The 13,607-nt window shown below is 34.1% G+C and overlaps 2 protein-coding genes across 3 annotated transcripts; both read right to left on the reverse strand.

Moving 5' to 3' along the window:
• On the reverse strand, positions 1-2,086 carry LOC11433064 (replication protein A 14 kDa subunit B). The gene is made up of 3 exons (XM_024770009.2): positions 1,928-2,086; positions 567-825; positions 1-397 (listed from the first exon to the last, which is right to left on the reverse strand). Exons 2-3 carry the CDS (start codon positions 820-822, stop codon positions 333-335), a joined length of 321 nt encoding a protein of 106 aa, XP_024625777.1. The 5' UTR covers positions 823-825; positions 1,928-2,086; the 3' UTR covers positions 1-332.
• Positions 2,087-5,520: 3,434 nt separating this feature from the next.
• Positions 5,521-12,830, reverse strand: LOC11433065 (signal recognition particle 54 kDa protein, chloroplastic). Of its 2 annotated transcripts, XM_003625795.4 has the most exons (14): positions 12,658-12,830; positions 12,424-12,565; positions 12,042-12,211; positions 11,391-11,543; positions 11,224-11,301; positions 10,677-10,802; positions 10,463-10,565; positions 9,933-10,033; positions 7,631-7,768; positions 7,410-7,553; positions 7,108-7,183; positions 6,934-7,019; positions 6,687-6,812; positions 5,521-5,936 (listed from the first exon to the last, which is right to left on the reverse strand). In XM_003625795.4, the coding sequence occupies exons 1-14, from the start codon at positions 12,769-12,771 to the stop codon at positions 5,832-5,834; spliced, it is 1,662 nt and encodes a 553-aa protein (XP_003625843.1). In that variant the 5' UTR covers positions 12,772-12,830; the 3' UTR covers positions 5,521-5,831. The 2 variants fall into 2 exon arrangements, with proteins under 2 accessions (XP_003625843.1, XP_024626968.1); XM_024771200.2 differs by lacking the exon at positions 7,410-7,553 and having other exon boundaries at positions 5,575-5,936.
• Between the last annotated feature and the right edge of the window lie 777 nt (positions 12,831-13,607).

Consider the following 13,607-nt stretch of genomic DNA (forward strand, 5'->3'; position numbering starts at 1 on the left):
TAGCAATGCTGATCACTGCATTTCAAGGATAGATTCACAACAAAAGATATACAACATAAACCAACAAATCTATTTCTCAACATATCTTCTGAAAGAGATCAATCTGAAGATAACAGACAAGTGTTTTAAAAATCAGAATATGACTCATATTAGACATGAGTCATGACCCCCAAAAAAATCTATAGATTTCAATTATAGCACAAGCAGATATTATTTACCGTGGGAACAAAAACGATTGAACATTTTAGCCAACACAACAGTAATGTCTCCTCCAGTTTTTCCATATGATAGAGATGTCTTTGTATAGTCAGATAAGCTTGCTGTAACTCAACTCACAGGAACAAGTGTTTAAATTCTCCATTTGCAAGCTGACATAGCTTATGGTAGCTGAGCATATCTGCAAGCATTGAAACAATATCAGAACCCACAGCTTAATATGCTTAGAAATTTGAAATTTCACTTATAAAAAGGACCATAGAGAATAAATATCATTCCATTAAGTTTTAGAGTCATGTCTCAAAATCAATATGACAACCAGTTTGAGAAAAGGGAATAAAAAACAATACCAATTTCATCACCAAAGTTGGTCCATAACTCAGCTTTGATGGACTTGTCACTGTTAACAATACCAATAACTTCTACAAAACTTGTAAGAGGAGCAGGGGGTGATCCTTTTACAATCAACTGCTTCTCATCTGGTGATTTTCCAATGACAGCTAGAACGTCAGATCGCACAACCTGCATCACTGTACGAACCCTTCTTCCGACATAAAAGGGCAACAGTTCTGCATTGACAATGACTGCAGGGCTTAATGGATCCATATTCTGCAATATGCACAACAAGATGAATTAATTCGGAGTCAAAATAAGGTGAAAAAGGTATTGATGGTATGAAAATGCTGTCTTGTTTGATCTATTTGACACTCGAATGAAACAACCAACTTAATGTAATAATGCATCTACCAGTAATTTACTCCTGTACAGATTTCAAATGTCTCCTGATTCGATAAAACTATAATTTAGAGCATATATGTGTATAATAGAGAGTGTTTTACTATAATTTTTAGGAGTGGAAAGTACCTTACTCAAAGACCAAAATATACAAAAGAACTAACTAGATAGGTATAAATGGAAAGAATACTACGTAGCACGGATACTTCAAATCGAAGGCTTGTCCGGTGTCTGATAGTATGATACGACCCAATTCGAGTAGGGATCACACTCCAGAAATTAGAGGGAGAAACTAGAGAAAAGAGAAAGAAAATTCATTATATTTTTCATTGATTCTCATAATAAAGCATACAATGCTTATATAGACTTGTGCATACTCATAATAAGATAAGTGTACCCTAACATACTCAATATTATCCCCTAACAATAGACCTTCTAGATCCTTCTAGATTAAGGTGAGTCATAATAACTTCTAGAACTAGATGAGTCACCACATTAGTGCTCCTTATTCTAAATATCCTATCATAGTATCTCGAACTAACATGACACTGATGCATGTGGTTACATTCACTAACTTCAATTCTCTCAGATTACTATATACGAGTTGCATGTGTTTTATGCTTCATAGAGAGATTGAAATATATTGCACCACATTTCATTTACATTTTAATTTAAATAATTGAAACAAAATGATGACAAACTAAATAATCTGAATTGAATTCGTTCATTTCTTCCCTTGAATCAAATCTACAATTGATTGTATTCCGTTGCATCAAAATAAACGAGCAACACAAATCAATGCAAGAATTGTTGAATCAATCATGAACACGAAATTAGGGTTTATTATTTACACAGAAAAGACAAAAGAACGCAGAAAAAAGAGAAAGTGGCGTATGTATTTGATGCAGAAGAGCGTAAAGAAGCATGAAAAATGGTTTGTTAGAGAATGAAATGATGAATTGGAAGGGTTAGTTACCTGATTGATTGATTCAATTTGCAGATGCAAATTGCTGAAAAACGAAGCGGGAGATCGGAAACAGACGAGACGGGAGTAGACTGAGGGAGCGCGCCTTTTTCCTTTCCAGAACCCTTCTACTGTACTCCTTCGGTCCTCCCTCTATTTATAACAAGAATCTTTTGAAATTTTTCCTTCTTCCTTTTTATAATTTTTTAATTTAACAGTTGTATTTATTACTTTTATTAAAATTTTGAGATTAAAAAATGAATATCACCAAGGAAAAAATTTAGGTGCATATTTTTTCACGTGTTTTTAGTATAATTTTTAACTAAATTATTACTCTGATCTACTCAAAGTAAATAAGGAAATGCATCTAAATTTTGTCCTATTACTAATTATTATGAATGAGTTATACAAGAAATACTAATAAAAATACGTGAAAATAAATAATATTTTTAAATAATAATCACTCATCCATTATGTATGGTTAACCAAAATTTCTAATCGGTCAAATATCATATTTTCATTAAAAGTCCATATCATTCCATTAGGAAGTAGGAGGAATTTATCTTTCTCAACTTTCTACTCATAATACCAATTTTGTGTGTTGGACAAAGTTTTGGAACATTCACACTATCCCCACTTAAAATCTTACTTGGAGAATTGATCCATAGAGGAATGATGCTTGATCATTTTTGTTCTCGTTGTGGTAATTTTGACGAAGATTTGGGTCTTGTCTTTAAAGTGTACACCTGGATGAAAAATGTGTGGTTTCACTCACCTTTGAGTGTTTGATTTGAGGATTATCCCCTCTCTTTCATACCTTGGCTTGAATAGGTATTTTCTCATTCGTCATTACATCTCATCTGTTATTTCTCTATGTTACGGTATTTGCTTTGCTCTTCACAAGTCTTGTTTTGATGGGAAACAAATCCTTGTGGAGGATATTGTTTGCAAGGCTTGAAATGTAGTTGATGACTACAAATTTAATGTTGAACACGCATGTAATGTAATATGTGCGGTATTGGTGTTGTTACGAGAGATTCATATGTATATGATGTAGCAACGACCACTTGGTGTGTTGAAGCCCTTCCATATTTTGATATTGGTGAGGCTTTGGGTGTAAGGTTAGCAATTCAATTTGCTCTAGATACGAGGTTTTTTCAAGTGATGTTTGAAGGAGACTCTCTTGATGTGGTATGTGATTTTCACACATGTAATATGTAACGTCTCCGCTTGGTGGGCATGTAACGCCCGAGGCTGATGAGGGTGGAGAGTGGTCCGGCTCCTGGCATGCTTCTAGGCAAAATTGAATCACATCGGAATGAGAGGGATCCTGAGGCCGTGCAGGTATGAGACTGCATGATTGAAGGAAGACTTATAAGAATTGTTTGGTACTACCTATATCAACAAGATGCATTTTCTTTTTGGTAGCTCATTCCATAAGAACTCCACAGTTAAGCGTGCTTGACTTGGAGTAGTCTTTGGATGGGTGACATACCAGGAACTTTTTCGGTAAGCGTGCGGGTGAGGACAAAACACGCTGAAAAGACTCGTGTTGGTTTGTAGGGTCAGTCGGCAATGCTTAAAGTCGTCTGTGATGTTACAAATGGTATCAGCAGACCTCTTCCAGTACGGTGTGGTTCGGGACGAACCAAGCGGAAGTTGGTGGGCATGTAATACCCAAGGCTGACGAGGGCAGGGAGTGTCGCCGGTGCAAGGGGCGTGACAATGAGCAGCTCCCGACAGCTTCTAGACGAACCGAATCACATCAGAATGAGAGGGATCCTGAGGCCGTGTAGGTATGAGACTACATGGTTGAAGGAAGGCTTATAAGAAGTGTTTGGTACTACCTATATCAACAAGATGCATCTTCTTTTCGGTAGCTCATTCCATAAGAACTCCACAGTTAAGCGTGCTTGACTTGGAGCAATTTTGGGATGGGTGACCTACATGGAAATTTTCCGGTAAGCGTGCGAGTGAGGACAAAACACGCTGAAAAGACTCGTGTTGGTTTGTGGGGTCAGTCGGCAATCTTGAAACTGGGATGTTACATAATCAATCTTACTTTGGTATGGAGCTTGGAGATTGCAATCGTCTTAGCTCCAATTTTAATTTCTTTTCATTGAGCCATGTTAAACGCAGTGCTAATACGAAGGCTCATTTTTTTAGGTTAAATCTGTCTTATCTTCCTCATCTATTGTTTGGATTGAGGAATATTATCCTTGTATTGCTTCTTTTGTTGTAGGTGATTTGGTTGTTTAATCAAATCTTCTTTCCGTCGGAAAAAACTGAAGTAAAATATAATTGTGCTCAAGTAAATAAATAAAATTTTGTCGATAAAAAAAACGTGTATCCCTCCCAACCCATTTCTCTTTGTGCAAACTTTTAATTTTATGCGAGTTCTATGATATAAATCATCTTGGTTGTGGATTAGTATTTGAAAATCGTCTGAAATTTCATCGATAACTCACGACCCACTTTGTTGTAGCTTCTGAAACTTTGCCACTTTTACTTGTCAATATTTGCCAAAATTAGAAGTAGATTTTTATATTTATTTTCCGAACTTTTGTCAAATCAAAACATATCATATCACTGTCTATTTAAGTCACAAGAAAGAAGAGTCGTCCCGAACTTCTACTTTTTGTGACCGTGAGTGTCTATTTTGGTAGATCTAATTATTTAACATAAACTTCATTTATGCACACTTGTATTATTGAAAATTTTCACGTAAAGTTCGTTACATTGAAACCAGGTCTTATTATTAATTTTTTTGAAATAAAATTCGCATAAAACCCACTCAGTTAGAGTGTTGAAACTTGAAAGAATGCCTTACTTACTCTTTTTTTTTTTTTGGTAGTGTACTTACTCTCATTTCATATAGGGGAACTGACTACGCTAAATATTGCCATTTATTTTTTAAAATACATGATATTTTGAATAATTTCTGGACTATATTGAACATTCTTTTCTAGTCTTACTTTTACTTGACATCAACAATGGTCAAATAACATATTAAGAATTACAAAACAAAAGGATCTATAAACAGATAATGCACAGGAAAGCTTGTTCATAAAATAAAAGATGCTTAAATATGGAAATGGTCCCTGCAAATATCTGGCATTTTGGTTTTAGTTCCTATAAAAATATTTTTTTGGTTTTAGTCCCTGCAAATATAGAATATTTAGTTTTGGTCCTTGGTATTTTGTTTTAATCCTTGTAAAATCATTTCATATTGAAATTGGTCCCTATAATATTCATTTTAGTCCTCATTTTGAGGGACTAAAATCAAATATTCTACATATTACAAGGACCAAATCCAATATGAATCAATTTTACAAGGACTAAAACAAAATACCAAGGACTAAAATCAAATTTTTTATATTTGCAGGGACTAAAACCAAAAAAATATTTTTACAGGGACTAAAACCAAAATGTCAGATATTTGCGGGGATTATTTTCACATTTAAGTCAATAAAAGACTCTACAAGAACCTGTTCAAGAGACAGACGGATGATGCAGTTGTAGTTCTAATTCTGCATACAGGATCTTCATTGAAGATTCTAAAACCATCCTTTTCATAATTACATGCATTTGATTTTGGTCATCCATTATACGCATTTCAAAACTATAAATGAATCAAGGGACAAAGTTAAGCTTGCAAGTTCGAAAGTCAATTCAAAATATTGGATGGTAATACTTCTTATATTCGCACATCCCGCACGTACATCTCATTTCTGCCTAAATTTCACCAAACTCCAGGACAGCACTCATTACTACATGAATGAATCGATCTAACAATGGAAGGAAATTATCTTATCTAAAGAAAGCTAAATCAAACTAGTTGATCGCCAGTGACATGCTGATCCAAATTCCAAACTCTCCCATCATATTGTTGCGTGTCAATCATATTTAGAATTTTTCAGTTTTTGCTCCCAAATCCACGAGGAGGTTGCCTTAACGTTGAGTCTGCAAATAACCTCCTTGACTCTGCTTTCTTTCTCCTCCTTGCAGTGCCAGGTGGAGCCTGATATAGGCAGAATGCAGAAAGTAAAAGACATCAAATTTTCTGATAAAAAGCATGCATAGACAAATACAAGAACAAAATTCACAATAATGGGTTCTGCATTTTTCTTCTTTATTTCTTCTCCATAGCTTCACTAGGATGTTTTCCGGCTAAAAAAGGTGTAGAATGTCATAAATGACTCAAACCACACCCATGTTTGTGGAATCTTAATACACATTGCACTAACTTTTTAAACATGGAAGGAAATTACATTAAGATAATAGGATTCAGAATATCTTCATCCGTGGATGAAATGCACATCAGTCATACATTATAAGCATAACACCTAAGTCATGTTAAAACTACGATTAGCAAAATGGCCTGCCCGAAAGATACCTGTAGATGTGGGTTAAAATAACTAATATACTTTGCACAAACATGAAATAAAGTACTATCTCTGGCTCATTATACGTGTTCTGTTTAGAATATTTTTTCGTCGCAAATTATGTATATTTTAAAATACCAAGACAACATTAATTATTTTTTCAACAAATATCTCATTTAAACAGTTTATCCTCCCAAGTCCTAACTACTGCACTACCACTTTCAACTACTCCAATTAATGTAATGTCTTACTCTTTAGTAAAGGCATTTTAGTCTAAGCACATTATTTTATTAAGAAATGAGCATTGTCTTAAACAATACTTATAATGTGATAGAAGGAGTAACTCAAAAATTGCTACAACTCATATATGTAGAAAATAGAATCACCTTTTCCTCTGTTTTAAGTGCTTCCTCAAGATTACTAAGTGTTGGCATCGATCCACCTTCCATTACACCCATTAGGTTCTTCATCCGAACACGCATTTGAAATAGTTGAGCTACAAGTTGGCTTACCTGACATTATAGTTGTGTATTTCTCGAAGTTAGAAAGTATAGCATCAGTATAGAAACCACAGCTTCGAAGGTCACTATGACAAAACAAGTAAAAATTTGAAAGAAAATTTATTCTACTTACCTGCTGCTCTGTTTTCCCTGAATCCTGAGCAACTCTTTTCCTCCTAACAGGGGATTCTGCCAACAGTTCTGGCTTTTCCCTTTCCTCTGGAAATAAACAAGAAAGGTTAGTAAGCAAAATCAATTAATCCAGATTTAACAGATATGAATGGATTGATTAGTATAAAGAAACAACCAGGGGTCATTGCTTTTATTATCACTTCCATAATCTCCAAATTCCTCTCTGCTTCTCGAATTTGAGCAGGAGTAACCTGTAAGCATGCAGATGAGATGACAAACGTGTGCAAATATATAATCAAAACTGGAAAGATAGGAAAAATGTGCAAATATAATCGATGCTCCATTTTAAGGTTGATGGACTAAACTTGGTAAATTGCATATAATTGCCTACTTTCCTCCCAATTGCTATAAGGCACCAAATACATGAAACTGTAATAAGTAGAAATATTTAGGGATAGTTCATATGCTGGTCCACACCTTTGCCATACCAGGAATCATCCCAATGACTCGGGACACAGAACCCATTTGTGCAACAGCACGGGTTTGCTTTAGAAAATCATTAAAGTCAAACTTTGCACTCATGATCTTCTTTTGCAGGTCCTCAGCATCTTCTTGTTGCATCTATAATAAATGTAGTTGATATGTGAACATTTTGTTTTCATTGTGTCGATGACTGTACAGAAAACAGCAAGACTTACAACTTCTTGTGCCTTCTCCACAAATGAAAGGACATCTCCCATTCCTAGTATTCGCCCAGCCATTCGGTCGGGGTAGAAAGGTTCAAGATCTTCCATGCGTTCCCCGCGTCCTACCAACTTAATTGGCTTTCCAGATACCTGTCATCATGGAACTACCCAATCAAATAAATTATATAAGAGAAAGGAGAGAGCTTATAATATTGTAGTAAATCAATCACATTATAGTTTTTAATATGGTTTAGAAACATAGGCAAAATTGTCGCTTAGAAAGCAATACTCCACAGAGAGTATCATAAAATTTGTTTTGTGCCATTTTGAAGGTAAAACATCAAATTCAATGGAGATTAAGTTGTCAAAACGGTTCCTTGTGATTTCTAGCTTTATGTCAGTAAACTGATAGGAAACAATTGGTATTGAAATGAAAAATTGAAGGAAGAACATAATCTTATTAGAGAAGTCCTCTGTATACAACTCTAGGCTGATTCCAAAGCGCCTGACATCTCCCAACAAATTCGGAGTTACTCACTAACTACCTACAAATTCCACCTTAATTCTTATTTATAAAGCCCACCCCTAACCCTTTACTAACTACTGACAGAACAGAGGCCCATACTCTGCGTCTCAAATTATAAGTCGCTTTACAATATCATTGAAACATTAATGTTACTTTTCCTATAATACCCTTAACTATTTATTACTCTTTCTTCTTTCAATTTTGGCTTGATTGATCATTTGGTCCCTTAACTTAATTTTTTTTTCGAATTGGTCCCCTAAATATTAAACGTTTCAAATGGTCCTGTATCTTTGTTTTAGTCATCAATTTTGTCATATTTTATCAATTTTAAACCCATTAAAAAGTAGACCGTTGGATAAAGGAGGTCTATCAGATCTAACGGTGTATCACCAACACATAATTTATATTGAATTATTCCTCTTCTTCCTCATCTTCATCTTCTTCGTATAATCATCATCAACATTCATGAATCAGAAACCCAAGAAAATCAAACCAAGCAACTAACAAACACAAAATCAAACCCAATCATCAAACTTCAACACAAAAAATCAAACTCAATCATCTCACCTCAACACAAAATATCGTGACCTGGGTTCTTCTCCTCAAATCAATTCCACTATCACCCCTTCTCACATCAAATCAATTCACCCTTTCTTTCTCAATAAAACTCTTTTCAATCTAATAATCGGTTTTCGACGAACAGCAGATTGAGAAACCTTGTTTTCTTCTTCTGATTCTTCCGTCGAATCTTACTAAAGATAGAAACGGAACCTTGGTTTTCGACAAAGCAATTCAAAACCAGTACGAATTCTTGGTCCAGAGAATGGGAGTTCCTCCTCTGTATTCTCAGAGAATAGGTCAATATTTTTTTTATTCATATTTTCATTGATTAAGCCTTCATACTTCACCAGATAGCATTATAACTATTTTAAACTTTATTGATTATTTCTTTAAGAAAAATAATTCTAATTAGCAATTACTATTTTACTGATTATTTTGTACTCAATAAGTAAACAATAAATTTGATGTGAGAAGGGGTGACAGTGGGTTTGATTTGAGGAGAAGAACCGAGGCACCATTTTTTGTGTTGAGGTGAGATGATTGAGTTTGATTTTTTGTGTTGAAGAAGATGAAGATAATGAAGAAGAGGAAGAAAGCGATATAAGTTATGTGTTGGTGATACACTGTTAGATCCGATGGACCTCCTTTATCCAACGGTCTTATTTTTAAGGATTTTAAAATTGATAAAATAGGACCAAATTGATGACTAAAACAAAGGTAGAGGACCATTTTGAAACGTTTAATAATTAGGGGGACCAATTCGAAAAAAAGAATTAAGTTAAAGGACCGAATGATCAATTAAGCCTTCAATTCTTTAATTTATTTTTCCTCCATTGAAACTAATGTTACTTTTCCTATAATACCCTTAACTATTTATTACTCTTTCTTCTTTCAATTCTTTAATTTATTTTTCCTATGCCATTAATGAAGGATAATTTTGTAAAATTACTCCTAATTATAATTTACGACTTATAATATGGGACGTAGGGACACAAAGGATCAAGCAAATACAAGAACAAAAAGGATGATAATTTTTTTTGGTCCTCATGCAACTAGAAATCACATTTTGTAAATTAACGGGACTAACTTTCAAGAGCTCGTAATGTTGAAAATTCTGGTATAGCGGGTAACTATTGGTTAAGACGAGAACCAATGTAAGGTAGCATTGTCTGAAAGTAAAATACAAAATAAAAACATCTCATGAAAGCTAAGATAAAACAAGCAAACCTCTTTGACACTCAAAGCTGCTCCACCTCTTGAATCACCATCTAGCTTTGTCAAGATGGCACCAGTTATTCCAATCTCAAGATTGAAAGTAGTCACCAAAGCTGTTCAATCAAAAACAAAACAGTGAAGTCGATTTTGGGATGGTTTTGGCTGTCAGAGTATAATAACCAACATCAGGAGCATAATTATACAAAAACCTAACTAAAATATGGTTTTTTGGTTTCTAAAGGTATCACTTGCGAGCAAATGTAAAGACCAACTCATTCGAGGATCTGGAGCGCATTCAAGAGTTGCCTCTCCCAAAAGGTGAATTTCTGTACGCATAAGTCAGGGATTGAACCCTTGACCACATACTTAAGTTGCTTCCCCTCGGATTACACCAATTTGGTAGTAAAATATAATAATATATGTTTAATAATATGCCAGCCATTAATTTAGAATCAGTTCATAAATATAAATAATTTATTTTTATAGAAAAATATTTTCTTTTTAATGTAAGAGTTGATACTTTAAACGTCACTTTTGAATACCTGCTGCTTCTTGCCCTGTCATAGCATCCACAACTAACAAGACTTCTGTTGGATTCAGTACCCGTTTCACATCTTTTAACTCATCCATCATTGCTTTGTCTATCTGTTTCATAAGAAATAACAACCTTGATGAGCATAAAAGAATTTATTCAAACATTAAAAAAATCATGAAATAATTATTCATTGTAACATTTTCAGTCATATAAAGAATTACCTGCAGCCTACCAGCAGTGTCAACAATAACCACATCAATTTTCTTCTTTTTGGCCTCTTCAAAACCTTGTTTAGCAATGTCTGATGGTTTAACATCGGTACCTGCTGTATATACAGGGACGTCCACCTGATACAAGCTATAACTAATTATAATCATCTAACTAGATGCAAATAGAGAGAATAAAGGTTAAGAGATGAGTCAAACAATGCTAATTGGATCTTGATGTTAGATGCCTGAATCCAATTTGTTAAAAAATAAGAATGCTCGCAAAATTTCTCGTGTTTCCTTCATAATTTTTATCCAGACAGATCATTAAAATCAGTGGAAGATGCTAAAGCAGCACCTATCAAGGCTAGCATAATTCCAGTAGCCCAGGAAACACATCACTTCTAATATACTACAATGCACATTCTTCATGGTTTCATGCAACAAAAAACTATATTTAATTGAATTAAAATTACATGACTGACTATATTTAAATGTGGTGTATGTATCATTAAAGAAATTGAAACTTGTTAACAACTTCAATGAAACAAAAATCTGGTACCTGTTTACCCAAGATAGTAAGCTGGTCGATAGCAGCAGGTCTATAAACATCCCCGGCAACTAGCATGCAACTCTTCCCCTGAGATCAGATGAATATGAACGTTTCAATAAGGCGAAGAAGGAACCAAAAAAAGTATTAGAAGGTGATGAAGGAGATTGGAAATACACCTGTTTCTTGAAATAATTTGCTAACTTTGCACACACGGTTGTCTTCCCAACTCCCTGGAGTCCAGCCAATAAAATGACAGTGGGCCCAGTTTTGGCAAAAGTCAATTCCGAGACCTCTCCACCCATCAATTGTACAAGTTCATCATGAACAATCTGCAAAACCCAACAATCAACACCCATTTTGTTCTTGTATGGAACTTCAGTATTCAAAAAATAAATCTAGTTGATGTTATTTTATTTCATGCAAACAAGTTCTCTCACTTGCACAATGTTATAAAGAAAAACCACAAATATACAGTCATTTGTGGCGACTTGTCCACTTTCTACAACAGTGAACAGTATTTAGTTGTTACAACACAGCATTTTCCACAATGAGTTGAGACCTCTCCATTTCCAAAAGAGGAAATGGAGTGATCCATTACAGTAGTTTTGAATATATTATATCATATAAATGTGTGTGTATATCACATGTTCTAGAAATGGGTGCATATGTAGACATAAAACTATAGCAACGGAACTCTCCATCCACAGCGTAGAATTTAAGAATATCCAATTTTACTCTTTCCTAAAAAAACAAGAACAAAATCAGTTGAATTTAAATGCAATTTTAAGAGTATTACATAAAACATAACACAATTGAAATGAATTGACCTTAACCAATTGTTGATCGGGTTTGACTCCTCGAGTGACTCCAACACCCACAGCCTGATCAGTAACAGATTGCACAAACCTTCTTACAACAGGAAGACTTACATCAGCTTCTAAAAGAGCTCTCCTAATATCTCGCATAGGCTCCACAATATTGTCTTTGGTCAAAACCTCTGCACAAACCAAGTGAAATTAAAATCCACTAATTGTATCGTCGACACATTATATTGAAGACATATTTGGGTGTCCAACAATACCAATACATGTAATTAAATTCAATTACTTATAAATTGATTAATGATCATTAGTATCGTCTCCGTGTGAGAGTGGAAGTTGCAAAGTAAGTAATTATAGTTGAATTGAAAAAGAGAAAGGAAGGAAAAACCTTCTCCTTTGAGTTTGTTCCAGGCAGATTCAAGACCAGTAGTTAACTGACCAAACATTTCAGCTCTGACCACAACTGGACGAATCATATCCATTCTTCTCATAGTTACGCTTTTCGACTGAACAAAACCCCATATCTCTTTCTGAAACCAAACCAAACCAAATTAGTATCTTATCTATCAATGAATGGAAGAGTAACCAATCAGAAGAATAGTAGATGACGTGGCATGCTTACCGCGAAAGAATTCCTATAAGAAAGGGAAGAACAAAGCTTGCTCGAAGAAGAGGCGGTGGTTCGGTGGTGAGAGAGTGGCGTGGACAAATGGCGGGACGCTAGTACTGCTTCCATCTCCACCAACTGAACTCAGTACTACTTGATGCTATCTGTGTTTGTGTTTTATCCACAACTGCCAAACTGGACTATTATCAACTGCCGTAAATTAAGGGATGCATGTTAATTAATCTAATTTACTACTTTTTAATATCAACAAAAATTTCTTCAAAAAAAATATATCAACAATTTTTTTTATTTTTTTATTTTACAAACTGTCATTTCTTATTGTTTTTACATAAAATTGGTTTATGGGAATACAAAAATGATATTAAAAAAAGAGAAGATTATATTTGATTAGCTCATGCTGACTTAGTATGTCTTAAGACACAAATTCAGGTGTTAAAAAAAGAAATTCAAAAAGAAGATTTATATTAAAAAGATAAATTTTTAAAATTTAATTTCTTAATATATGTATGTTTTAAAAACATAGTTAGCATTTTCTTATTTATTTTTCGATTCTAGATTTTAGCGGTAAAACTCACACACACTAATTACATATAATTTCTCTAAAAAACGGAGGTTAACACCTAAAAAACTAAATACATAGTATTGGAAAACCGAGGGTTACAACCTACGCCCTAACTCAACATATCAAATGTAGACCCAATTTTTATAGTTTAAGTCGTGCTTGCCGGACTTCTTTTATTTCAGACTACTAAACACAAATTGAAAGGGAGTATATAAATAAATTGAAGAATAACATGTCATTAATTGTTCATATGATATAATCAATATAAATCTATTGTTTTTATTTTTTATTTTTTACAGAAGAATAGTAGTGAAGATATTGAAGTATTGCTAATGCTAATCTGCATATTAGCATTATCAAAAAGGACGTCACTATATGCATC

Source organism: Medicago truncatula, chromosome 7, assembly GCF_003473485.1.
Source record: "Medicago truncatula cultivar Jemalong A17 chromosome 7, MtrunA17r5.0-ANR, whole genome shotgun sequence".
Taxonomy (NCBI): domain Eukaryota; kingdom Viridiplantae; phylum Streptophyta; class Magnoliopsida; order Fabales; family Fabaceae; genus Medicago; species Medicago truncatula.